General features: G+C 47.8%; 1 protein-coding gene across 2 annotated transcripts in view; it reads right to left on the reverse strand.

The window, feature by feature from the left end:
* Window positions 1–1,109: 1,109 nt before the first annotated feature.
* The window catches only part of GP1BB (glycoprotein Ib platelet subunit beta), a 36,661-nt gene continuing 12,811 nt past the window's right edge, over window positions 1,110–24,959 (reverse strand). For both annotated transcript variants that reach the window (XM_075341774.1, XM_075341773.1), the window contains exon 2: window positions 1,110–3,552. In XM_075341774.1, the coding sequence (XP_075197889.1) occupies window positions 2,915–3,547 (633 nt within the window). In that variant the 5' untranslated portion in view covers window positions 3,548–3,552 and the 3' untranslated portion in view covers window positions 1,110–2,914. The remainder of the gene's footprint in view (window positions 3,553–24,959) is intronic.

Here is a 24,959-nt window from a genome sequence, read left to right on the forward strand (position 1 = left end):
AGACGGATGTCTCTGAAACGCGTAGGAACTATCCAATAAAAAGGAAATCTTTTAATTTACACGCATCAGTGGTTTTCAGCGCGGCATAAACCCGGTCTTTTCTTCTACCTGTGTGATACGAAGTGTGAATGAGTGAGAAGTCACTTTCTATTTGTGTAGAAAGACTGACATACGTCCATCTGACCCAAACAACAAGACAGTGGGCAGCCACCAAGATCATTTTTCCCTTTGTTCCTTTTCTAAACTATGGGCCAAATACATCCAGACCGGCGCTCTTCATGCCGGTCCTGATGAGGAGATGGCCTTGATTCAGTCACTCCTGATTCATGAGGAGTCTTACACCGCTTCATGAAACAAGAGAGCCAGGCATATGTTGTGTATCTTTGTGTGCGTCTATGCCACAAATTCACCTAGCGACCCTGCTGGAGTAAGATTTGTAGCATGGCAGTGTTCATCATGTCTCCATCCCACCCAAGCTCCACGCCCATAGTTGGCGCTAGGAAAAAATAGCAGGAGCTATTAACTGCAACAATAGAGACTGTTCCTGTTACCTGCTGCCCGTGAATCGGCAGCAAGAATAACCTGGCATGTTCCATGTTAAAGGGGTGGTTCACTACTCTGCAATAGTGGTCACATGTTTGTAAAACTAATAGAAAAAGCCTTTTTTAAATACCTTGTTCAACCAATTCTGCCTCTGAGCAGCGCAATCACAGTCCGCTCATCCCCATGAAGTGACCCCCCCGGGCTCCATGACCTCTGGGATCCAGTGATGTCACGTCAACTTTCTGTTGACCTGACACCACTGAGCCCGGCCCCAGTCTCCCTGAGTGACTGAGTTGTGGGCGGCATTTCATTGCTTATCACAGCCCAGCGTCACAGCCCAGGATGTCGTACGCGCGCTCCTTCACCTTAGAATGCCACAAGCAGTAGTGATGCTGGCCTGTGATGCTGGGCTGTGAAGAGCCTTGAAACACCGCCCACAGCCCAGTCACTCAGGAAGAATGTGGCCGCCTCAGTGATGTAAGGTCAACTGGAAGTTGACCTGACATCACCGGATCCCAGAGGTCTCGGAACCCGGGGTCACTTCATGGGGATGAGTGGACTGTGATAGCGCCGCTCAGAGGCAGAATTGGCTGAACAAAGTATTTAGAAAAAGCCTTCCCTATCAGTTTTACAGAGATGTGGCAACTATTGCAGAGTAGTGAACCACCTCTTTAAAGATACAACTGTTGTGGTTATAATACTGTAGTATGTGAAGGTAACATGGTAACATAGCATACCACTTGTGTAGGTTCATTCTGTAACCATGTATCTTAAGACTGAGTAACAAAGTAATTCATTGTTGGGTATTATACCAACTTTATATACTTACTTATGTGTCTTGGATGATACCCACATATACTGCTATAACCATCTACCGTATTTTTCGCTTTATAAGACGCACCCCCAAATTTGGTGAAGGAAAAGAGAAAAAAATGTTTTAATGTTAAATGGAGTCCGTCTTACAATGCCATTGTCTGTCTAGCAAATCATATAGGGTATATGTCCCTCATAGCCCCCTATGCTAAAATTAGCCCCCTTAATCTGGATATGGCCCCCTTATATTGAATATAGCCCCCTTGTGCTGGCACACGTCCCCCGGTGATGTCACATGTCCCCCAGTGATGCCACATGTCCCTCATTGATGGCACACGTACCCCTATTGATGGCACACGTCTCCTATTGATGGCACACGTCCCCTATTTATGGCACACGTCCCCCTGTGCTGGCACACATCCCCTATTGCTGGCACATATCCCCTATAGCTGGCACACGTCCACTATAGCTGGCACACGCCCCCTATAGCTGGCACATGTCCCGTATAACTGGCACAGGTCTCCTATAAATGGCACACGTCTTCTATAGATGACACGTCTCCTATGGATGGCACACGTCCCCCTGTGTTTGATATGGCCCCCATGCTGCTGCCCATAATAAAATAAAAAACTCTTTACTTACCTTCTCCAGCGCTGTCCTCCCGTGTCTCCCCCAATGCTGCTGAGCTCCTCCACTTCCTGTTTCTCGGTTCCGGTCATGTGATCGGCACAGCAGAGTGACATCATCTCTACGTGCCTGATCACAGCGGCAGCATAGAGACCGGGGAGACACTGAAAGATCAGCGCTGGAGGAGGTAAGTAAAGCTTTTTTATTTTAGGATGGGCAGCAGCATGGGGGCCAAATCTAACACGGGGGGGCATGTGCCATCAAAGGGGGACGTAGGCACATATAATATGCGCCGCTCCCCCAGCCCATTACTGCGGTGCGGTTTCAGCACCACGGTGATGGACAGCGGCAGTGCATATTATATGAGCGGGAGCAGGAGATCTTCTGCTACCTCCTGCAGCCTCCACCAGCCTGCCTCAGCCCACTGCACTGCTCTAGAGCTGCCCCCACCTCCCCTGGGCTTGCAGTATATAATCCGTATATTTGGATTATAAGATGCACCCCCTACTTTCCCCCAAAATTTGGGGAACAAAAGTGCGTCTTATAATGCGAAACATACGGTATATTGTTATTTTGATGCAGTAATTCCAGTAATCTTGCACCCCAAATACAAGGTGGTAACATAATTAGATGATACTGCATTAATATTTAATCAATTTATAAATCAATTATTCATTATTTTCCTTGTCCTCAGCAGCTCATTCTTTGTTGATCCAATTATATTTTCGCTCATTTTCACTCTTTAGAATCCATCAAACTTCATCTCTTACATTTCTAGAGTTTGGACCCTTATATTATCAGATCATCAAGAAACTCTAGATTAGATATTTCCACAATTTATTTCGAATATCGGACTGTTCATGAGGCCCTTAGGTGCAGTATTAAAGGAGTTATGCTGTATTTCATACTATTTGGGTAATGGCTTGTTTCCTCAAGTCCTATCATAGTCGCATAATGGGACGTTGTCATAGGTATAGGTTTCGGAGCTCTGTTGCAGTTCTTTAGCCGTGCGTCTTGCTTCCCTTGCAATCTTCTGGAAACGACGCAAGGAGAGAATGATAAAGATTAGCAGAATGCCTTGTACTACAATAAAGATGAAGAGGCAGAGCTGGGAGATCACAGCGAGGTTGCAGTACCAGTATTGACAGGTGGTCACCAGTTCATCCTCTGTTAGAAACATAATAACTCTCCCTTCAAGGGGCTCTGGCGATGCACAAGTCACATCTCTATACAGTCCTTTCTTCTGCTGTCCTTGAAGCCAACTTCTCAGATAAAGGATATCACAATCACAGTGCCAAGGGTTATGCTTAAGAAAAACCTCACGTAAATTTGGAAGGTGGTCCAGAAGACCATTAGGAATAGATAATAGGTTGTTCATGTCCAAACGGATCACCTGGGTGGTGCTGGGAAAAGAGGCTGGCAGTGTACTGCTGGTAAGGTCTTTATTTCTGCAGTCCACAATTTCAGAGGTACAGCTACAGGGAGAGGGACATCCGGAGACCACTGTAAGCAAACAAATTAACAGCAGCAATAGCCACAACCAATGACTCATTCTCCTCAGCATCTTCTCTGAAATGATAAAAAAAATGTCTGGGTTAATAACAGATAAAATTATTCCCATATGTGTAAGTAAAATAAAAAGTAAAATCGTAAAGTGTATTAATAATACTGGACAAAATCTGAAAAGTTATTCTGTGATTTGGGATAAGGGGTTTGAGAATTAATCATTCATTATATCTCTGATGTGTTCATTAAAGGTAATCTGTCATTAGGATCAACTCTCCTAAGTCTTCTACATAGGTCACAAATCTAATATATAAAGCTGAGTGTATGTGTGTGTGTGTGTGTATGTATGTATGTACAGTACAGACCAAGAGTTTGGACACACCTTCTCATTCAAAGAGTTTTCTTTATTTTCAGGACTGAAAATCGTAGATTCACATTGAAGGCATCAAAACTATGAATTAAAACATGTGGAATGAAATACTTAAAAAAGTGTGAAACAACTGAAAATATGTCTTATATTCTAGGTTCTTCAAAGTAGCCACCTTTTGCTTTTGTGGCACCCTGGACAAGCCAGGTCGTCACAGAACTGTACCAACACACCCCACACCCCGGTTAGGCACACCGAAGTCAAACACAAAAATCCTTGTTGCCTCCCTCCAGGGGCTGATGTCCACACCAGGGGGTGGGCCAGGCGGTTGGTCCCGCCCACCGAGGAGTTCACAGTCCTGGAGGCGGGAAAAGGAGTCAGTTTAGTTTGAAGTTTAGTTTTGGAGAGGAGTCGAGGAGGAGTGAAGTGAAGTGGTAGTAGAGGAGACTGACCATGTCCGGGTGTGCGGCCCGGACGGAACAGCAAGGTTGGCAGACGGTGGTGACCATCTGTAGAAGAGGCCGATTGGAGCGAACCGTACGGACCGTGGACGGGCGGTGGCCCGGCGGTACCGGACCAGAAAGCAAAGAGAAGCCAGCACCATCCGGCAGGGCTTACGGTCCCCGACCAGGCTAGGAGTCGCCGTGAAATTGGTCAAATCCGTTAGCGAAGGGAACCTCCGGGGTTTCCCAGCAGTCAAGACCCGATTGAAGGCAACAGCTCACACCGTAAAGGGAAACACAGTCACCGCCAAGGCTACAGTTCCCAGGGTCAGAGCTTGCGGGCAAAAAGGGGCTCCTTCAGCATCCATCCAAGCTGGGGAGCGGGTTACCGGTGGGAAGCCATTGGAACTGTACACACAACACAAGTGCAGGGAAAGGCAGTCACCACCAACCTACCGGGAGGAGAACAACCGTGGGACCCGTCCATCCAGCCGTTTGTTTGACCAGAGACTCCGTGTGAATTACTGACTGAGTGAGTACCACCGTGCCGTGCGGCACAGCGCTGCCCCCGCGACCCTGCACCTCACCAGGCCCCGTAACCCGCCTGCCATCCATCCCTAACCCTCACCGGGCCCCAGGACAACCAACTCCCTACCCACGGAGGGGAGAAACAACATCCAAGCTGCTTCCTGTCATCGCTCCCGGGATCCCCGTCCAGAGCAGCGGTGGTGTCACAACCCAACCGTGGGTGGCGTCATGGACAATATCCCTAAACCCAAACAACCACCCCCCTTTCACTCACGGGCGAGGAACGCCGCTCGAGTCCCCGGGATCCGGCCCATCACTCGAGCCACCGAGCAGCAGCAGCAGCCGGACCCGAGCAGTGGGTGAGCGCAGCGTCCCCTCCTCCGCCCGCGACACTTTCATTACTACTTTGCACACTCTTGACATTCTCTTGATGAGCTTCAAGAGGTAGTCACCGAAAATGGTTTTCCAACAGTCTTGGAGTTCCCAGAGATGCTTAGCACTTGATGGGCCTTTTGCCTTCACTCTGCGGTTCAGCTCACCCCAAACCATCTTGATTGGGTTCAGGTCTGGTGACTGTGGAGACCAGGTCATCTGGCATAGCACCCCATCACTCTCCTTCTTAGTCAAATATCCCTTACACAGCCTGGAGGTGTGTTTGGGGTCATTGTCCTGTTGAAAAATAAATGATGGTCCAACTAAACGCAAACCTGATGGAATAGCACGCTGCTGCAAGATGCTGTGGTAGGCATGCTGGTTCAGTATGCCTTCAATTTTGAATAAATCCCCAACAGTGTCACCAGCAAAGCACCCCCACACCATCACACCTCCTCCTCCATGCTTCACAGTGGGAACCAGCCATGTAGAGTCCATCCGTTCACCTTTTCTACAAAGACATGGTGGTTGGATCCAAAGATCTCAAATTTGGACTCATCAGACCAAAGCACAGATTTCCACTGGTCTAATGTCCATTCCTTGTGTTCTTTAGCCCAAACAAGTCTCTTCTGCTTGTTGCCTGTTTTAGCAGTGGTTTCCTAGCAGCTATTTTACCATGAAGGCCTACTGCAAAAAGTCTCCTCTTAATAGTTGTTCTAGAGATGAGAAGGTGTGTCCAAACTTTTGGTCTGTACTGTATGTCCGCTAAAGGAATCTGCACCCTTGCATTTACAATCACGAAATTTTGCATAGACACTCCATGTGACCCAGGGAATGTCATAGACTATGCTTGAGCGGCAAAATTTAACTCCGCGCTTTACAATTACTCTCCAAAAATCCTGCCCCCATTAAACTGAATGGAGGTGGGAGCTATAGTTATTAATAGCAATTGTCAGTGGTTGCTATAGGAACAAAATAAACTGTTATTATAAAAAGCTTAGGTGTGAGAGAGAAACAGAAAAAGACAGAGACAGACGGGGAAAGAGACAGAGATAGAGACGGAAAGAGACAGCCGGGCAAAGTGACAGCCGAGCAAAGAGACAGCCCTGGAAAGAGACAGCCGGGCAAAGAGACAGACGCGCAAAGAGACAGAGATAGAGACAGAAAGAGACAGCCGAGCAGAGAGACAGCCAGGCAAAGAGACAGACGGGCAAAGAGATAGCCGGGCAAAGAGACAGCCGGGCAAGGAGACAGACGGGCAAAGAGACAGACGGGCAAAGAGACAGCCGGGCAAAGAGACAGCCCTGGAAAGAGACAGACGGGGAAAGAGACAGATGGGCAAAGATACAGCCGGGCAAAGAGCCAGCCCTGGAAAGAGACAGCCGGGCAAAGAGACAGATGGGCAAAGAGACAGACGGGCAAAGTGACAGATGGGCAAAGAGACAGACCTAGAAAGAAACAGATCTAGAAAGAGACAGATGGGCAAAAAGACAGCCCTGAAAAGAGACAGCCCTGAAAAGAGACAGCCCTGGAAAGAGACAGCCGGGCAAAGAGACAGCCGGGCAAAGAGACAGATGGGGAAAGAGACATACAGGGAAAGAGACAGACAGGGAAAGAGACAGATGGAGAAAGAGATACAAACAGACACACACATAGAGACAGAAACAGAGATGGAGACAGATAGACTGATACAAATACAGAGAGATAGAAACAGACAGACAGAGACATAGACACAGACAGACAAGGAAAGAGACAAATAGAGAGACAGACAGACGGCGAAACACATACAGAGACTGGGAGAGAGACAGTTGCGAATATCTCGCTCGGGTACTACAGCTAGTAGCTGAATAAAATGATACCTTGATATCTGTGAGCTGATGTCTTATTCCAGAGAAATCCATGTTTTTGTATATGTAAATGAGCTGTTAATATCTCTGGGCAGGACACTGATCTCCCTGAGAATCTGTCTCCAGAGCTTATTTCAAATGAAAGCGGGTGTCACCAGTGTGAGACATGTAATGACTGATGGGGCCGGCTCCAGGTTTTTGTGGGCCCCAGGTGAAAGAGTCTTAGTGAGCCCCATGCACACACAGATGCGCATCTACATAGATACGTACACATACAGGCATAAGTATATATAATTATTTAAAGACCAAATAAAAAAAAAACACATATAAACAGACAAATGTATATACAGTCATGTACACTGACATACAAGTGCATCTCAAACAATTAGAATATCATCAAAAAGTGAATCTATTTCAGTAAATTCAATACAAATATGGAAACACATACCGTATTTTTCGGACCATAAGACGCACTTTTTTTCCCCCAAATGTTGGGGGAAAGTGGGGGGTGCGTCTTATGGTCTGAATGTGGCTGCGGGGAATGTGGGTGCTGCGGTGGAGCGGGTCATCGGGGGCATGAGCAGGCTGTAGCAGCCTGCCGTGACCACGTGGACCCGCTCATTTAATATGCACGCCCATCCTCCACCCATCATCCCTCAGCGCTGAAGCCGGCGCTGACAGGTGGGCGGGATGATGGGCGGGGGATAAACAGCCGGCTCGCATGATCACCCCTGGCAACTACGGCCTGGAGTGATCATGTGCGGCTGTATTCACTGCACCCCGTGCATCATCATCAGTGCGGGGAGCAGTGAATCAGTGTACAGTACTCACCGTTCCCCTGCAGAATCGCTCGTCCTCCCGTCTGTCAGCGGCAGCGCCGCTGATTGGAGCCGTCCCCATTACCCTGCTGGATCGCGATCATCTCCAGTGTTTGTGCCGGCGGCTGAGTGGAGACTAGCGGCGCGCACAGCGATGACGTCATCGCTGTGCACACATGTCCACACGCAGCCGCCGGGACACTGGCACAGACACAGGAGATGATCGCGATCCAGCAGGGTAATGGGGACGGCTCCAATCAGCGGCGCTGCCACTGACAGACGGGAGGACGAGCGATGCTGCAGGGAGTGAGGTAAAGTGAGGTGAGTATGAACGTTTATTTTTTTTTATGTGCCACAGGATGCGGCCATACACCAGGATGGGGGCATATTATGAGCCGGATGGGGGCATATTATGAGCCGGATGGGGGCATATTATGAGCCGGATGGGGGCATTATTATGAGCCGGATGGGGGCATATTATGAGCCAGATGGGGGCATATTATGAGCCAGACGGGGGCATATTATGAGCCAGACGGGGGCATATTATGAGCCGGATGGGGGCATATTATGAGCCAGATGGGGGCATATTATGAGCCAGATGGGGGCATATTATGAGCCGGATGGGGGCATATTATGAGCCAGATGGGGGCATATTATGAGCCAGATGGGGGCATATGAGCCGGATGGGGGCATATTATGCGCCGGATGGGGGCATATTATGAGCCGGATGGGGGCATATTATGAGCTGGATGGGGGCATATTATGAGCCGGATGGGGGCATATTATGCGCCGGATGGGGGCATATTATGAGCCGGATGGGGGCATATTATGAGCCGGATGGGGGATATTATGAGCCGGATGGGGGCATATTATGCGCCGGATGGGGGCATATTATGAGCCGGATGGGGGCATATTATGAGCCGGATGGGGGCATATTATGAGCCGGATGGGGGCATATTATGAGCCGGATGGGGGCATATTATGAGCCGGATGGGGGCATATTATGAGCCGGATGGGGGCATATGAGCAGGATGGGGGCATATTATGAACCAGATGGGGGCATATTATGAACCAGATGGGGCCATATGCCATGATGGGTTATATAGCAGGATGCGGCCACATGCCAGTATATAGCAGGATGCGGCCATATGGCAGGATTACGGTATATAGCAGGATGACGGACATATACTGTATATACCAGGCAGGGAGGATCATTACCAGGATGCGGCACCTTAGTAGAGAATTTGGGGACATTACCCCCATAACAGTGTCAGCAGCAGATCCTCGCCCCATGACAGTGTGTCATGACCACATTTTTTGCTTAAAATTTTATTTTCCTATTTTCCTCCTCTAAAACCAGGGTGCGTCTTATAGTCCGGTGCGTCTTATAGTCCGAAAAATACGGTATATTATATAGAGTCATTACAAACAGAGTGATGTATTTCAAGTGTTTATTTCTGTTAATGTTGATGATTATGGCTTACAGCCAAAGAAAACCCAAAAGTCATTATCTCAGAAAATTAGAATATTATATAAGACCAACTGAAAAATGATTTTAAACTCAGAAATGTTGGCGCCTCCTGAAAAGTCTGCACAGTAAATGCACTCAATACTTGGTCAGGGCTCCTTTTGCATGAATTACTGCAGCAATGTGGTGTGGCATGGAGGCGATCAGCCTGTGGCACTGCTGAGGTGTTATGGAAGCCCAGGTTGCTTTGATAGTAGCCTTCACCTCGTTTGCATTCTTGGGTCTGGTGTTTCATCTTCCTCTTGACAATACCCCATAGATTCTCTGTGGAGTTTAGGTCAGGCGAGTTTGCCGGCCAATCAAGCATAGTGATACTGTGGTTATTAAACCAGGTATTGGTACTTTTGGAAGTGTGGACAGGTGCCAAGTCCCCCTGGAAAACAAAATTTCCATCTCCAAAAAACTTGTCAGCAGAGGGAAGCATGAAGTGCTGTAAAATTGGTCTTGATAAAATACAGTGGACCTACACCAGCAGATGACATGGCTCCCCAAACCATCACTGATTGTGGAAACTGCACACTAGACCTCAAGCAGCTTGGATTGTGGACTCTCCACTCTTCCTCCAGACTCTGGGACCTTGATTTCCAAATGAAATACAAAATTTACTTTCATCTGAAAACAACACCTTGGACCACTGAGCAACAGTCCAGTTTTTTTCTCCTTGGGCCAGGTAAGACACTTCCAGAGTTGTCTATTGGTCATGAGTGGCTTGACACAAGGAATGCGACAGTTGTAGCCCATGTCCTGGATACGTCTGTGTGTGGTGGCTCTTGAAGCACTGACTCCAGCAGCAGTCCACTCCTTGTGAATCTCCCCCAAATTTTTGAATGGCTTTTTCTTAACAATCCTATCAAGGCTGCTGTTATCCCGGTTGTTTGCACACCTTTTTCTACCACACTTTTTCCTTCCACTCAACTTTCCATTAATATGCTTGGATACAGCACTCTGAACAGCCAGCTCCTTTAGCAATGACCTTTTGTGGCTTACCCTCCTTGTCAAGTGTGTCAATGATTGCTTTCTGGACATCTGTCAAGTCAGCAGTCTTTCCCATAATTGTGTAGCCTACTAAACCAGACTAAAGGACCTTTTTAAATGCTTAGGAAACTTTTGCAGGTGTTTTGTGGTAATTATTATAATTTTATGAGATAATGACTTTTGAGTTTTTATTGGCTGTAAGCCATAATCATCAACATAAACAGAAATAAACTCTTGAAATAGATCACTCTGTTTTTAATGACTCTATATAATATATATGTTTCCCTTTTTGTATGGAATTCAGATGCACTTGTACATATATACACACATCATACACACAAACACATTAGAGATATTATTAATATGGGGAAGCTTACAGCAGCCTCTTCACCTCCCACACTTGTCTCCATCCAGCTCCTCCCAGGCATGTGGCTATGCCACACTGATTGGTGGCCATCACTAACAGATAGGGCCACGCACAGTGCACACTGACACTGCTTTATATGTGTCGCCCAAGGATATGGGGTACTCGGTCCCGGGCGGTGTATATCTGGGAATGTCACTCTGGTGGCTGTGACGCCCTGGACCCCCAGGGGTCACAGGTAACAACACCACCAACACCACACACACCCCCCACCCCTAGTGAGGACACAACAGTCACCCAAAAGGGAGACCTGATGCCTCCCTCAGGGCAAGTAGGGCACACCAGGTGGGCGGAGTCAGGCAGAAAGACACGCCCACCGAGGAGACTACTGTCCTGAGGTAGGAAATACAAACAGATTGAGTTGTAGAGTGACAGTGACAGGAGGTGTAGAGGAGTAGAGCTATCAGGGACCCGAGTAGGAGCCGGGGACCCTTGTGACGTCAGGCAGGCAGACGGTGGTGGCCGCCTGCAGGAGTACCGGTGTACGACCGGCGGAACCGTAGGGACCGGGCAGGGTTGGAGCCCGCCGGACCTGAACCGGGGAGTCAACCATTTACCGGAGCACCAGACCCCGGGTACTCAGACCCCGTCCTAGCTTGGAAACCACTGAGTGTAGGCAAATTAACTGATTGCAGTCTGGACCTCACGGGTTCATTCTCACCCCAAGACCCGAAAGAAGGCAAAAGCCCACCGAGACCGGGTGAGCGCCATTGCCAAAGGCCAACCACCTGACGGGCCAGCGCCTGCGGGCAACAGAGGGCTCCTCCGGCAGCTGAACGCCGAGGAGCGGGCTACCACTGCCCAGGCAGGGGAGCCGAACACCAAGACCAGAGGTGCAGGGAAGAGGGACCATCACCAACCTCACCGGGGACATCAGCAGCCGGCCACGGGCACTGACCATCCTTGAACTTTGGATTACCAGTGACTCTGAGTGTGATTAATCGTGAGAACACCAGTGCCATCCGGGCACCGCACCGCAGCGCGGCCCCCTGCACCACATCGCCATCACCTTCCCCATCGGGCCCCGGGATGCACCGCCCCTATCCACGGAGGGGTTAACACGGAGGCTGCGCCACCAACACCGATCCCGGGAATACTCTCCACTCCTGCCACAGCGGTGGTGCATCCCGTCTCCACAAACCGTGGGTGGCGTCATGGCTCACCCGACACCCACCGTACCCCACCACCCCCACTGCTTCACCTTAACAGAGTGACGTAGCCCCCGGTCCGGAGACGCTCAAGCCACCGACAACCCGAGCCCGGACCCCGAGCGGCTCGGTCCGAGCAGCGGAGCGGCCGAGCCCTCTCAGGGCGGTACATGGCCAGAGCCCGGTTCCGTGCCCTGGGCCCTTTTGGTAATGCGGGTGTATTTACAGGGGATTAGAATAATGTTCACTTGTGACGCCACTTGCGGTGTTGCGGCTATGGGGATGGAGCCGCCGCTACACAATGTCCACTGCTGGGGCTGGTGTTAATGGCAGCCTGGATGGTAGGCCCTCCGCAAGCAGGGCCGGGCCTCAGAGGGTAGGTGTTGTGACGGGTGATGGAAGAAGGGATTCCACAGAAGAGGTCAGTGCAACTGGTTTTTACTCACTGTTGGTCAGTGGTAACTGGTTACCCGAGGACGGTTGGTTTCACCTACAGGCTCCCTTGTACCCAGTGCCAGTTAGTAATCTGTTGCCTTCTTCCTCTGCACCTGTCTCTGGTTAGTGGGCCCCCGTGGCATAGAGCAACTGGGGGTCCCCGTCTGGTGGTGTTGTTCCACTGCTGTCCGTCTGACGGTAGCGTGAACCCTGTGGGGTTGGCGTCTCTGGTCCTGTCCCCGGTTCTCCCGTTGCTAGTGAGTCTTCGGATTCTTAGGGTCAGCAAGGTCCTTGATGGTCCCCTTGCTGTGCAGGTGTTAACAAGCCTGGATGGAGCTTCTGCTTGTCCTAGGGTCCTGTACCCCGTCGGTGTGTAGTTTTGGGAGTACTCCACCACACTCCACCGGCAACTACCCTCCTGGGCACCAGGTTACTGTTCACTACCGGACAGTCAGTCTCTTCACCTCTACCGTCACTCCTTCATTCTCACTGTCTTACTACTGTCTCCTTCTCTGTCTCCCACAGTCCGCCTCTCCCACCTGGTCAACTAGTGGATTGGACTGGCTCTACCTCTAGGCGGCAATCCATTTGTCCGACCTTAGCTGGGTACCATTTTGTGGGGGAATGTTGGGGAAAAACTGGGATTGTGTAGTGTTTGTTTGGTACCGGCACTGAGTTTACGGGTCCCTAGGGGTAGGCCTTGCATCCCGATGGGGATTTGTGGCACCCCTGAACACATCAGGGTGCTACAGGGAACTGTATCTTATCACTCAGGGTGCAGGGCGTACCCCCCATGGTTCCAGGTTCCCATCAACAGTGTCACTGACATCCCCACTACAAATCCCAACCACACCTCACACCAGGGCTGGACAGACACACCAGTGGGTTGGTCAAGTTGGAGCACAGACACCCACCTAGGACTCAGGCAGACTGGTGGGAGGGACATAGTCAGTTCAGTGTCAGCTCTCAGTGAGAGAGGAGCTGAAGTGGCAGCTCCTGGGGAGCTGGGAGAGAAGAGGAGTTCAGTGTTAGCTGTTGTGAATACGTTTTCCAGTTTGGGGCTCCCTCTTGTGGTCAGTGCTGGTGGTACAGTTGATTTGTGGAATGAAAATCACACACGTGCAGAGGACTAGCAATCAGGGTCAGACTGGGACTATATAACTGAGTAGTTTTCTCTTGTTACTTGCCGGTGCTCAATGGTCTCCTGTGTGTTAAGGACAATCTGTAACCAGCCCTGCTCACAGCCAGAACTCCTCTCAGATAAGTGGTCTTTGTACCTCTGCTATTTGTTTTTCACTTTCTTGTTGTTTTTTTTCTGCTTAATACTAATGCTTGATTCCTATTTTGTCTGTGTGGAGTTCTTGGTGGAATGGGATCATTCCCTACTGGTAGTGTCTGTATACTTGGCTCCATGATTCTGCAAGGTATTGTGTTTGTCATGCTTGGTATTAATTCAGTCCATCATCTGTATTAGTGTTTTTGGATCCCAGTAACATTTGAGTGGGGGAGAGGTTGTGTGACCTCAGGATTTTTCCATATCAGAAGTGCTGGTATTTATTAGGGGTTTTTTATCGTTGCAGATAGTGGTCCTTCCTATCCTTTTCTATAAAGATAGTTTTGGCCTCACCTTTGCTGAATCTGTCTGTTCTGGCTTTGTATTGTGTTTTTCTATATTACCGTAGCCTTTACATGTGGGGGGCTGTCTATCTATCTTTGGGGACTGCTCCAAGGCAGATTAGCTTTCTTGTATTTCTATCTGTGAGAATATTTAGTTATCTGGCTGTGTCAAGACGACTAGGTCATTGTAGGCTCGTCCCACGGCTACTTCTAGTTGTGTTTCAGGATTAGGTCTGCAATCCGTTAAGGTTCCAGCCACTCTGTTACTATTTGGGATTCTGCATTTTGTGTTCCTCCTCAGTCCCTTAATCATAACAGTTAGCCCTCAAAGAGTGAGGAGCAGGGGATTTGGAGCTCCCAGAGAGGCGATAGGTTGGGTCGCAAACAGTGGTCCGGGACCACAGGAGTCGAGGACCAGGAGCACTGGACAGGAGTGTAACAGACATAGTCTAGGAGCAATGTTGGCACCAGAAAGCCCAGCCACCTTACCGGTACCGAGCATGGTGGGGTACAGGACCCTAGATCGGGGAATAGCTTCAAGCAACCTGATAATTAGCCTGTGGAGGATAGTCTCTGTATGAACTGTCCCCAAGTGGCTGCCCCACACCATCTGCCCCGGTACTCCCATCAGCAGCGGAAGTACTCCCCTTTACCGCAACCCGTAGGTGGTGTCACGAACATTCTTCCCCTGTAAATATCCCCTTACATTCGAAGTGGCAGCAAGCTCTCGGGTCCTGGGGTGAGTGACATACAGCTTTGGGGGTATACAGCACTGGGGTGGGGGCAAACAGCTTTGGGGGATATACAGCACTGGGGTGGAAGACATACAGCTCTGGATGTTATGTAGCACTGGGGCTTAGGGACAAACAGTCTTGGGGGGGTATACAGCTCTGGGGGGTCTACAGCACTGGGGTGGGGGGGCACACAGCTCGACACTGGCATGAAACTGGCAGCGCAGCAGCTCCTCTCTCTTCATCTGTGGAACGGGAGCACACCACATGTTAGCTCCGCTCACAGATGAACTTTAATACGTCTGCATGCAGCGTTCAGCAGTGAACGCTGCGTACAAGTACATATTTAAAAGGCCAGCAGCCAGGAAAGTGCAGCTGCCAGCCCGATCACTGTGGTGCCCGGAAATTGGCCCATGGACTGCAGAGTACGTCACCAGGACTTTCGACGGTGAGTGGGCCCCCCCAGCGGTCCAGGGCCCAGCACTTGCCCTGGCCCTGATGACTGACACTTTGTTCTCATAATCACACACAGTTCTACAGTGAGATCAGAACTAACACCGTTACAGCAGAGGTAACATGGTATAACAAAAGTTAACATTGTCACTGTAATGCTCGCGGGTGTAAGCGGGGGGTGGACCCACTGCGCCGCAGCACTCAGATGACCTGAGGGTCTTGACTATGGTTTCTAACCAGGTATTCACCCGAAACTCTGATGGAGAGGGTGTTGTGTTACAGGTAGAAACCAGGTGCCACACAGGGAGACTGGTTCTGCGACAGGGCTAGGGATACAGACTGATGAGGCAGATGCAGCCGGGATGGCTGATGTTGCAAGCTCGGCCGATGTAGTACGATGCAGCAGTGGCCAGTATAGCAGGCTTGGCCAAAGGCTGAGGTTCTTCCGGGCTAGTCAGTACAGACCATTTAAGAAAAGGTGTGCACATATGCCCTAAGAGCACTCCCAGGAGGCCTTTGCGGTGTGCGCAGGTCCTGGCAGATGGTGGCATGCACCAGGGACGAAGCAGCCACCACTGAGCGGCCGGCAAGGTGAATGTGCTGGAGTCCCTGCCAGGTGAGGGGTCAGGATAGTGCGGGCTCACCACTAAGTGGTTTACAGTCTCATCACAAAAACATTTGCAGCGACACTTGTCCTCTGACGGTACTTCAACTTCCATCTAACAGGCATGTGAGGAAAGGGCAGTAGAGCTGAGCTGATAGCTCTGTGAGAAGACAACTGTAAATGTACTTGTGTTTGTAATGAGACAAGGTTTAACTCTGCTGTACTGTATTAGTTTTAATCAGGCACAGCTCTGCAACAGAGCTGATAGCACTATGAGTGACAAGTGTTGCAAATGTTTGTATTGAGACAAAGTTCTCTTCTACTGCACTATGTTAGTTCTCATCTCACTGCAGAGCTGAATGTGATTACGAAAGCAAAAGTGTCAGCCATTACATGTCTCACACAGGTATTGCCCCCTCTCATTTAATATACTCTGCTCTGGAGGCAGATTCTCATGTACTCCTCTGTCCAGTCTATAGCTCGTCAAGGGAAACTTTAAGGTCCCCTGGCCATCCAGAACCATAATCAGTTGTGAATACATATCTATAATCTCTACCTAACAGTCCCAGAAAATACACACATAAATAGATGCAACGCTGGGCATTGAATAGCATGTTAGTGTAGCGCCCCTGAAGCCCCATCAAGGTACTGCATCCCCACCAGGATGTAGGGCCTACCCCCATGTACTTAGAAGACCTGTGCCGGTAACAACAAAACATTCCATTTAATCCCTGTTTTTCCCCAATTTCCCCAAAGACTGGTGTTAGACTAGGGTTGGACCCAATGGATGGCCACCTAGGGGTAGAACCGATCCAGTCCACTGAATGACCAGGTGGGAGGGGACAGACAGAGGAGAGAGAGTTAGAGTATTTAGTCGGTGACAGAGAGAGGAGCTGTACGTTGACACTGACAGGAGTGTGACGGTGACCTGAGGGCCCAGGCGTGTGGTTGCCGGTGGAGTATGGTGAAGTACTCCTGGAACCATAGCACCAATGGGGTACAGAATCCTAGGTCAGGCAAACGCTCCAGGCAGACCTGATAAAATCTGCACAGTGAGGGAACCATCCAGGACTTCACTGACCTTGAAGTTCAGGACACCGTAGCAACGGAAGAACTGGTGAACCGGACTAGAGAAACCGACCCCACAGGGTTCATGCTACTGTCATACAGACTAAAGTTGAGAGACCACGAGGAGGGGACCCCCAGACGCTCCAAGCCACGGGGATCCACGAACCAGAGACAGGTGCAGGGGAAAGAAGCCACCAGGTCACTACACTGGCACTGGGACCAAGGGGACCAGCAGTCAAGACCAGCCTTCCTCAGGTGACCAGTTTCCATCTTACTGTGACTAAAGGAAGCAATTACACTGCAACCCCATGTGTGGCCTACCTTCTTTCTGCACCCATCAACATCATGTATCCTCTGGGGTCTGGCCCTACTTGCGGAGGGCCCAACATCCAGGCTGCCACGAACACCAGCCCCAGTAGTGAGAACTGTGCAGTGGTGGCTTCACTAAATAGCCGCAACCCGCAAGTGGCGTCGCGATATAAACTTTTACCTAATCTCCCATGTAAATACACCCCTTTTAATAGCGTTTCCAGGATCACGGAAGCGGGCAACGGCCACCCAGTGACATCTCCCCAGCAATACATTGCCCAGGACCGAGTACCCCATAGCCCTGGGCGACACATTAGCACGTCCACAGGGGCGTGATAACATACTAAGTGGGCAGACTAGCCCCTGCAACTAGTCACAACCCTAATTAGCATCTCATAAACACTTTTTCTAAAGATCCCTCTATCTATGCTACTAGATGCAGGAACAGTTAGGCAGGGATTAAAGATATGCACCCAAAAGTTACCTTCAGTTGCATGGCAATTTAATAATATGACATAAACGGCAGAGAAAGAAGAGCTACATGTGGTGCACAGTGCTGATGATGCAACTATATCAGGAGAAGAACAATAAGAGATGCAATTATGATAAACAGAGCTTTAAAAAAACATTATTATTATCATGGGCTACGAATGAAAACTTTGTATTGTGTACATCTAATATGCCTAGCCAGTAATTACAATTTCCTGTCAAAAAAGTTTATGCACAGCACACATTCACGTGTAGTTTTGTGGCTGTTTCCGGGTGTCCCCAGATACAAAGCTTAAATTTATGTTAAATTTATGCAGTGGCTGTTGTAGAGACAGCACACGCCACTTTAGGTTCCACTGAATTATGGACTGGGGAGCCTAGGTCTATACCATCAAGGCCAGACTAGGACTGAAATTTAGCCCTGGTAGTTGAAAGCACTCTTGTCTATGCTGACCCCCCTCCCCACCATCACCCTCACACACACACTTTCCCAGATGTGGGGTCTCTATTTCAAACATCAAAACAAAAAGTAAGAAGCGCACTACATTGTGTATAATGGTTTCAATCCACGATGTAGACAATGGATGCCAGATCCTCTGATAAGACGTTCACCAGAAGAATAGAAACGAAGAAGTTCTCTGGTGCACATCGGTAGATGGAAAAGAGCGATAGTTCTATATATAATAAAGTAAGGGTGGGCAATTAATTTTCCGAGGGGCCACATAAGAGACCATGACTGGAGTGGAGAGCCGAACAAATAGGCTATAATAATTATAGTTATTATTTTATATTAATAATAATTGTATCACTTAATATTGAACAGAATTAAGAATGATGACACACACCTATATACCGTATAAGCCCACGTACAACCTCCTATTTACAGTATGAGTCCACACACAGCACCCAATATATACAGCTTGACCGCCCACATAACCCCTATATATAGTATGACCCAATACATAACTTTCTATGTACAAGGTGAGCTCTTACATAACCACCCATATACAGTATGACCCAACACATAGCTCCCTATATACTATATGAGCCCTAACATAGCATCTGTATATTATATACAGCCCCTATACACAGCATGAGCCCTCACATAGCCTCTCTTTAAAAAGTATGAGCTTTTACATAGCCACTAAAACAGTATGAGCCCACACATAGCCCCCTATATACAGTATGAACCCCTCACATAGTCTCCCTACATACAGTATGAGCTCTTACATAGCCCCTACATACAGTATGAACTCTCATATAGCCCCTATATAAACTATGAGCCTTCACATAGCTCCTTAGAGACAGTATGAGCCCTCACATAGTCTCCCTAGATACAGTGTGAACCCTCGCATAGACTCCATATGGCCATTGTGAGCCCCCACATAGCCCTTTTATATACAATGTGAGTCTCCACATAGTCCCCTATATACAATATGTGCCCATATACAGCCCTCTATATACAGGATGAACCTCCATATAGCCCCTATATACAGTATGAGCCCTCGCATACTTTCCTCCTCAACCGCTGGAGCTGGTCGCCCTCGACCACGTGAAGCTCACCCCTAGCCGAAGTGGGTACACCTACACCCTGACCATTGTAGACCACTATTCAAGATTCATAGTGCGAGGTACTGAAGCAAAGTGTGCAGGATTTGAAGATAAGTGTGGCATAGTCTCAACACAATTACATAGTGGTGATAACTGTAATTGTTTAATTTCATTAGGGAATTGTTTGTCTGTGATACTGTTAAAAAAGCAAAAAAAAAAAGTTTGTCTTGGGATTTAATCAGTAGCATTAGTCACACCTGTTTCTAGAAGCTTCTGGCAGCTTCTGGAAGTCCTGTAGAACTATATAAACCAGCCAGAGCAAGCGAGGTGCTGAGCGTGCGAGGTACTGAAGCAAAGTGTGCAGGATTTGAAGATAAGTGTGGCATAGTTTCAACACAATTACATAGTGGTGATAATTGTAATTGTTTAATTTCATTAGGGAATTGTTTGTCTGTTTGTCTGTGATACTGTTAAAAAAGCAAAAAAAAAAAAAGTTTGTCTTGGGATTTAATCAGTAGCATTAGTCACACCTGTTTCTAGAAGCTTCTGGCAGCTTCTGGAAGTCCTGTAGAACTATATAAACCAGCCAGAGCAAGCGAGGTGCTGAGCGTGCGAGGTACTGAAGCAAAGGTGCAGGATTTGAAGATAAGTGTGGCATAGTTTCAACACAATTACATAGTTTGACACAAGAACATAGTTTGAATTTATCTTTATACGTTCCCATTTTTTTTTTTTCTCTTGTTTTTCTACTTTAACGTTTATCCCCATTTAATAGGTGCTCCATGGACAATGCTACCAAGTGTGTATCTTGTCAGATGTATGCATGCCTTGAGCAGCCGTTCGAGGGTGAATATGTCTGCACTCGATGCAAGCATGTTGCGTATTTGGAAGCCAAGGTAACTGATCTAAATAAGCAGCTTGCAACACTCAGGGGCATTGCAAACCTGGAGAGGAGTTTAGAGCTCACTGACCTTTCTCTAGCTGGGGCCAGTGATATGGAGGAGGGTGGAGGTGGAGAAGATCAGGACCCAGAGGTAGGTAGCTGGGTAACAGTTAGAAGAAGAGGTAGGGGGAAAAGTGTCAGGGAGCCTAGACCTGACCTGGCACAACCTAGTAAATATGCCTGTTTGGCTGATATTAGGAAAGAAGGGCCTGGACTAGGGTCACTACAGCAGGACGTTGCTCCTAGCAACCAGGAAAACTACTGCTGTAGGAAGGAGGGAAATAGGAGTGCAGCAAAGCCCAGACAGATGTTAGTGGTAGGGGACTCTATACTTAGGCGGACAGACAGGGTCATCTGTCGCCGAGACCGTGAATGCCGAACAGTGTGTTGTCTGCCGGGTGCTCGGGTTCGGCATATTGCGGATCGGATAGACAGATTGCTGGGTGGGGCTGGGGAAAACCCAGCGGTCATGGTGCACATTGGTACTAATGACAAAGTTAGAGGCAGGTGGAAGGTCCTTAAAAATGATTACAGGGAACTAGGAGAGAAGCTGAAGTCCAGGACCTCCAAGGTGGTGTTTTCAGAAATACTACCGGTGCCACGAGCGTCACTAGAAAGACAGCGGGAGCTTAGGGAGATAAATACGTGGCTTAGAAATTGGTGCAGGAAGGAAGGGTTCGGGTTCATGGAGAACTGGGCTGACTTCTCAGTCGGCTACAGGCTCTACGGTAGGGACGGGCTGCACCTCAATGGGGAAGGTGCAGCTGTGCTGGGGGAGAAAATGGTCAGACGGATGGAGGAGCTTTTAAACTAGGATCTGGGGGGAGGGAGGGTAGTGGAGCAAAAAAGGGGATAGATAGAGCAGATAGAGACAGTGAGATGGTAGGGGTCAATGAAGGATTAGGGGGGATGGGACATGCAAGGAACTTAGGGAGGCTAGGAGTAATAAAGGTGTTAATAGGATTAAATGTGTACTGGCAAATGCAAGAAGTCTTGCAAACAAAATGAATGAATTGGAGACTCTTATGTCAACCATGGATTATGATGTGGTCGGCATTACGGAAACCTGGCTGGATGAAAGCCATGACTGGGTGACAAACATACAGGGTTATAGTACATTTAGGAGGGACAGGAAAGACAAAAAAGGTGGTGGGGTGTGTATATTTATCAAATCTAACCTAAAACCTGTGTTGAATGATGACATTGGGGGGAACTGCAACAATGTAGAGTCAGTATGGGTAAATGTACATGGGGAGGGGAATAATGGAAAAATGCTAATTGGAGTTTGCTATAAGCCTCCTAACATACCTGAACAAATAGAGGGTGAAATGCTGGAACAGATTGAAAAGGCAGCTAATAATAATAATCGGGTTCTTATTATGGGGGATTTCAACTATTCAGACATACAGTGGGACATAGAATCTTCTGGTTGTGCTAAAAGCTGTAAATTCTTATCTACCATTCAAGACAATTACCTCTCTCAGATGGTAGATGAACCGACGAGGGGAGATAATTTGCTAGATTTGGTCCTGTCAAATAGACTGGATACAATTTCAGATCTACAGGTCCGGGAGCACTTGGGCACCAGCGATCATAATATGGTAAGCTTCAACGTAATATTCAATAAAACATTTCAAAGGGGAAATGCTAAAACCTGGAATTTTAGGAAAGCTGATTTCAACAAATTACGAGAAGAGCTTAAATGTGTAGATTGGGACAAAGTCATGGTAACTGGGGATACTGAACATAAATGGGGAAAGTTTAAGGATATACTGCTAGAGTCCTGTAAAAAACTTATACCCTCTGGTAATAAAACGTCCCGGAATAAAAAGAAACCACTATGGATAAATAAGACTGTTAAAAGTATAATAAAACAAAAACAAAGGGCGTTTAAAATCTTGAAGGCTGAGAATACAGAAATAGCATTTCAGGAGTATAAAGATATCAATAGGCAATGCAAAAAATAAATCAAACAAGCAAAACTAGCTACTGAAACAAAAATCGCCAATGACATTAAAATAAATCCCAAAATCTTTTATAAATACATTAATGCCAAAAGGAAAACAAAGGATAGTATTGGCCCTTAAAATATAATAACAAGTTAGTTATGGAGGACAAACAAAAGACTGAGATATTAAATAGGCATTTCTCTTCTGTGTTCACCAAGGAACTGACTGTACCAGGCATCATTCAACAAGTGAAAAATCAAAGTTCACCACTCGATATAATTAATTTGACACAAGAAGAAGTACGCCTACGTCTGAGTAAATTAAACATTGACAAATCCCCAGGGCCAGATGGCATTCATCCACGAATATTGAGGGAATTGAGCTCCGTAATTGACAGACCGCTGTATCTTATCTTTTTAGACTCGCTTGTAACAGGGTTGGTGCCTCAGGATTGGAGGATTGCTGATGTGGTACCGATATTTAAGAAAGGTAATAGGGTAGATCCAGGCAACTACCGTCCAGTAAGCCTGACATCAGTAGTATGCAAAGTTTTTGAGGGCATTTTAAGGGATGACATGCAAAAATATGTTGCAGAAAATAATATAATAACTGACAGACAGCATGGATTCATGAAAGATAAATCGTGTCTAACCAATCTGTTGGGGTTCTATGAGGGGGTAAGTGCAAACCTGGATATTGGTAATGCAGCTGATGTGATTTATTTGGACTTTGCAAAGGCATTTGATACTGTACCACGTAATAGCCTTGCACTAAAGCTCCAGAAGCAAGGACTAGGGGAAACTATATGCAACTGGGTAAGGAATTGGCTAAAAGATAGGAAACAAAGAGTAGTCATAAATGGAACATTCTCTAAATGGGCTATAGTCAGCAGTGGGGTGCAACAGGGATCTGTGCTAGGACCAATTCTTTTTAATCTCTTTATTAATGACCTTGTGGATGGGATTGATAGTAAAGTGTCAGTCTTTGCTGATGACACCAAACTATGTAGGATATTAAAAACTGAACTTGATAGTATAATATTACAAAAAGATCTGGATAAGATGTCAGAATGGGCAGATACTTGGCAAATGAGATTTAATGTTGATAAATGTAAAGTAATGCACCTAGGACGGAGTAATCCTATAACTGCGTATACATTAAATGGAAGTAAACTCGGGACTACAGAACAGGAGAAGGACTTGGGTATTCTCATTACAAATAAGCTGAGCAGCAGCACTCAATGTCAAGCAGCAGCTGCAAAAGCAAACAAGATTCTAGGGTGTATAAAAAGAGAGATTAGATCCCGTGATCCCAACGTATTGTTACCCCTCTATAAATCACTTGTAAGGCCACATCTGGAATATGGGATTCAGTTTTGGGCTCCACATTTTAAAAAGGACATTCAGAAGTTAGAGTCAGTTCAAAGGCAGGCAACTAGACTACTACAAGGAATGGAAGGCCTCCCATATGATGACAGGTTGAAAAAGTTAGATATGTTTAGCTTAGAAAAAAGACGTCTCAGAGGAGATCTCATTTATATGTATAAATACATGTGTGGTCAATATAAAGGACTGGCACATGACTTATTTCTTCCGAAGACAATACTAAGGACCAGGGGGCACTCACTGCGAGTGGAAGAAAAGCGATTCCGACAGCTAAATAGGAAAGGGTTCTTTACAGTTAGAGCAGTCAGACTGTGGAATGCCCTACCACAAGAGGTAGTAATGGCAGATACTATAACAGCTTTCAAAAAAGGGCTGGATGATTTCCTCAGTACACACAACATTGTTGGTTATAAATGACTTTGTGACCAAATGTAGAACTGGTGGAGGAAGGTTGAACTAGATGGACCTAGGTCTTTTTTCAACCTTAGTAACTATGTAACTATGTAACTATGTAACTATATATGGTGGTTGTCCCAGTCAAGGACCTGACCGGCCGTACCGCTGCTAGAGCATTCCAGGCCTATTTCTGCCGACCGCACGGGTACCCGGAGAGGGTGCTTACCGACCAGGGTCCGGCTTTTGAAGCGGAGGTGTTTCAAGAATTCTGCCAGTTGTACGGCTGCAAGAAGATTCGGACCACGCCTTACCATGCCCAGACTAATGGCATGTGTGAAAAGATGAACCATCTGGTCCTGGGTCTCCTCAAGACGTTACCGCTAGAAGAGCGGAACCTGTGGCCAGAAAAGCTGCCTGACCTGGTCGATATGTACAATAACATCCCTTCCAGCTCTACCAAATGTACACCAGCGTATTTGATGAGAGCTCGGCCAGGCCGGTTGCCAGTAGACCTAGAAATGGGCTTGGAAGCTCCAGAAGCCCTCCCTTCGACTGCTGGATGGGACACTCGGCGGAGAGCGCAGTACCGACAGGTCCAGGAGTACGTGGAAAGGAACCTGTGTCGGAGCCGGGAACAGCAGGAACAGTACTTCAACAAGCGGGCTCCAGATGGCCCCTTTAAACCTGGAGATGTAGTGCTGAAACGAAAAAGAAGAACTCATAGGCTCGATGACCAGTGGGAAAAGACCCCGTATGTCATACAACCCACTGAATGGGAGAATGAGAAGGCCTACCAGATTAGTTGTGATCAGGGCAAGACTTCGGCCATGGTGTCCTGAAGAGGTGCCCATCGCCCTTGAAGGTGGCAGCTGAAGTTCCAACCCCCAGACAAACCGGGGAGAAAGAAAAAGAGGTGATTCACACAGTAATGGGTGATTTCCCAGCAGACTGGCCTACACGGAACGGTGCGGTGCTTATTCCGGTAATAATGTTCTCACAACCCGTGGAGTAAAAAGAGACGGAAGTAACCGCCAGTGAACCAGTGCCCAGGGCTGCACCTGTACCCAGTCCCCCTGAGTCTCCGCTGGCC

The sequence above is a fragment of the Anomaloglossus baeobatrachus genome, chromosome 1 (genome assembly GCF_048569485.1).
Source record: "Anomaloglossus baeobatrachus isolate aAnoBae1 chromosome 1, aAnoBae1.hap1, whole genome shotgun sequence".
Lineage (NCBI taxonomy): Eukaryota > Metazoa > Chordata > Amphibia > Anura > Aromobatidae > Anomaloglossus > Anomaloglossus baeobatrachus.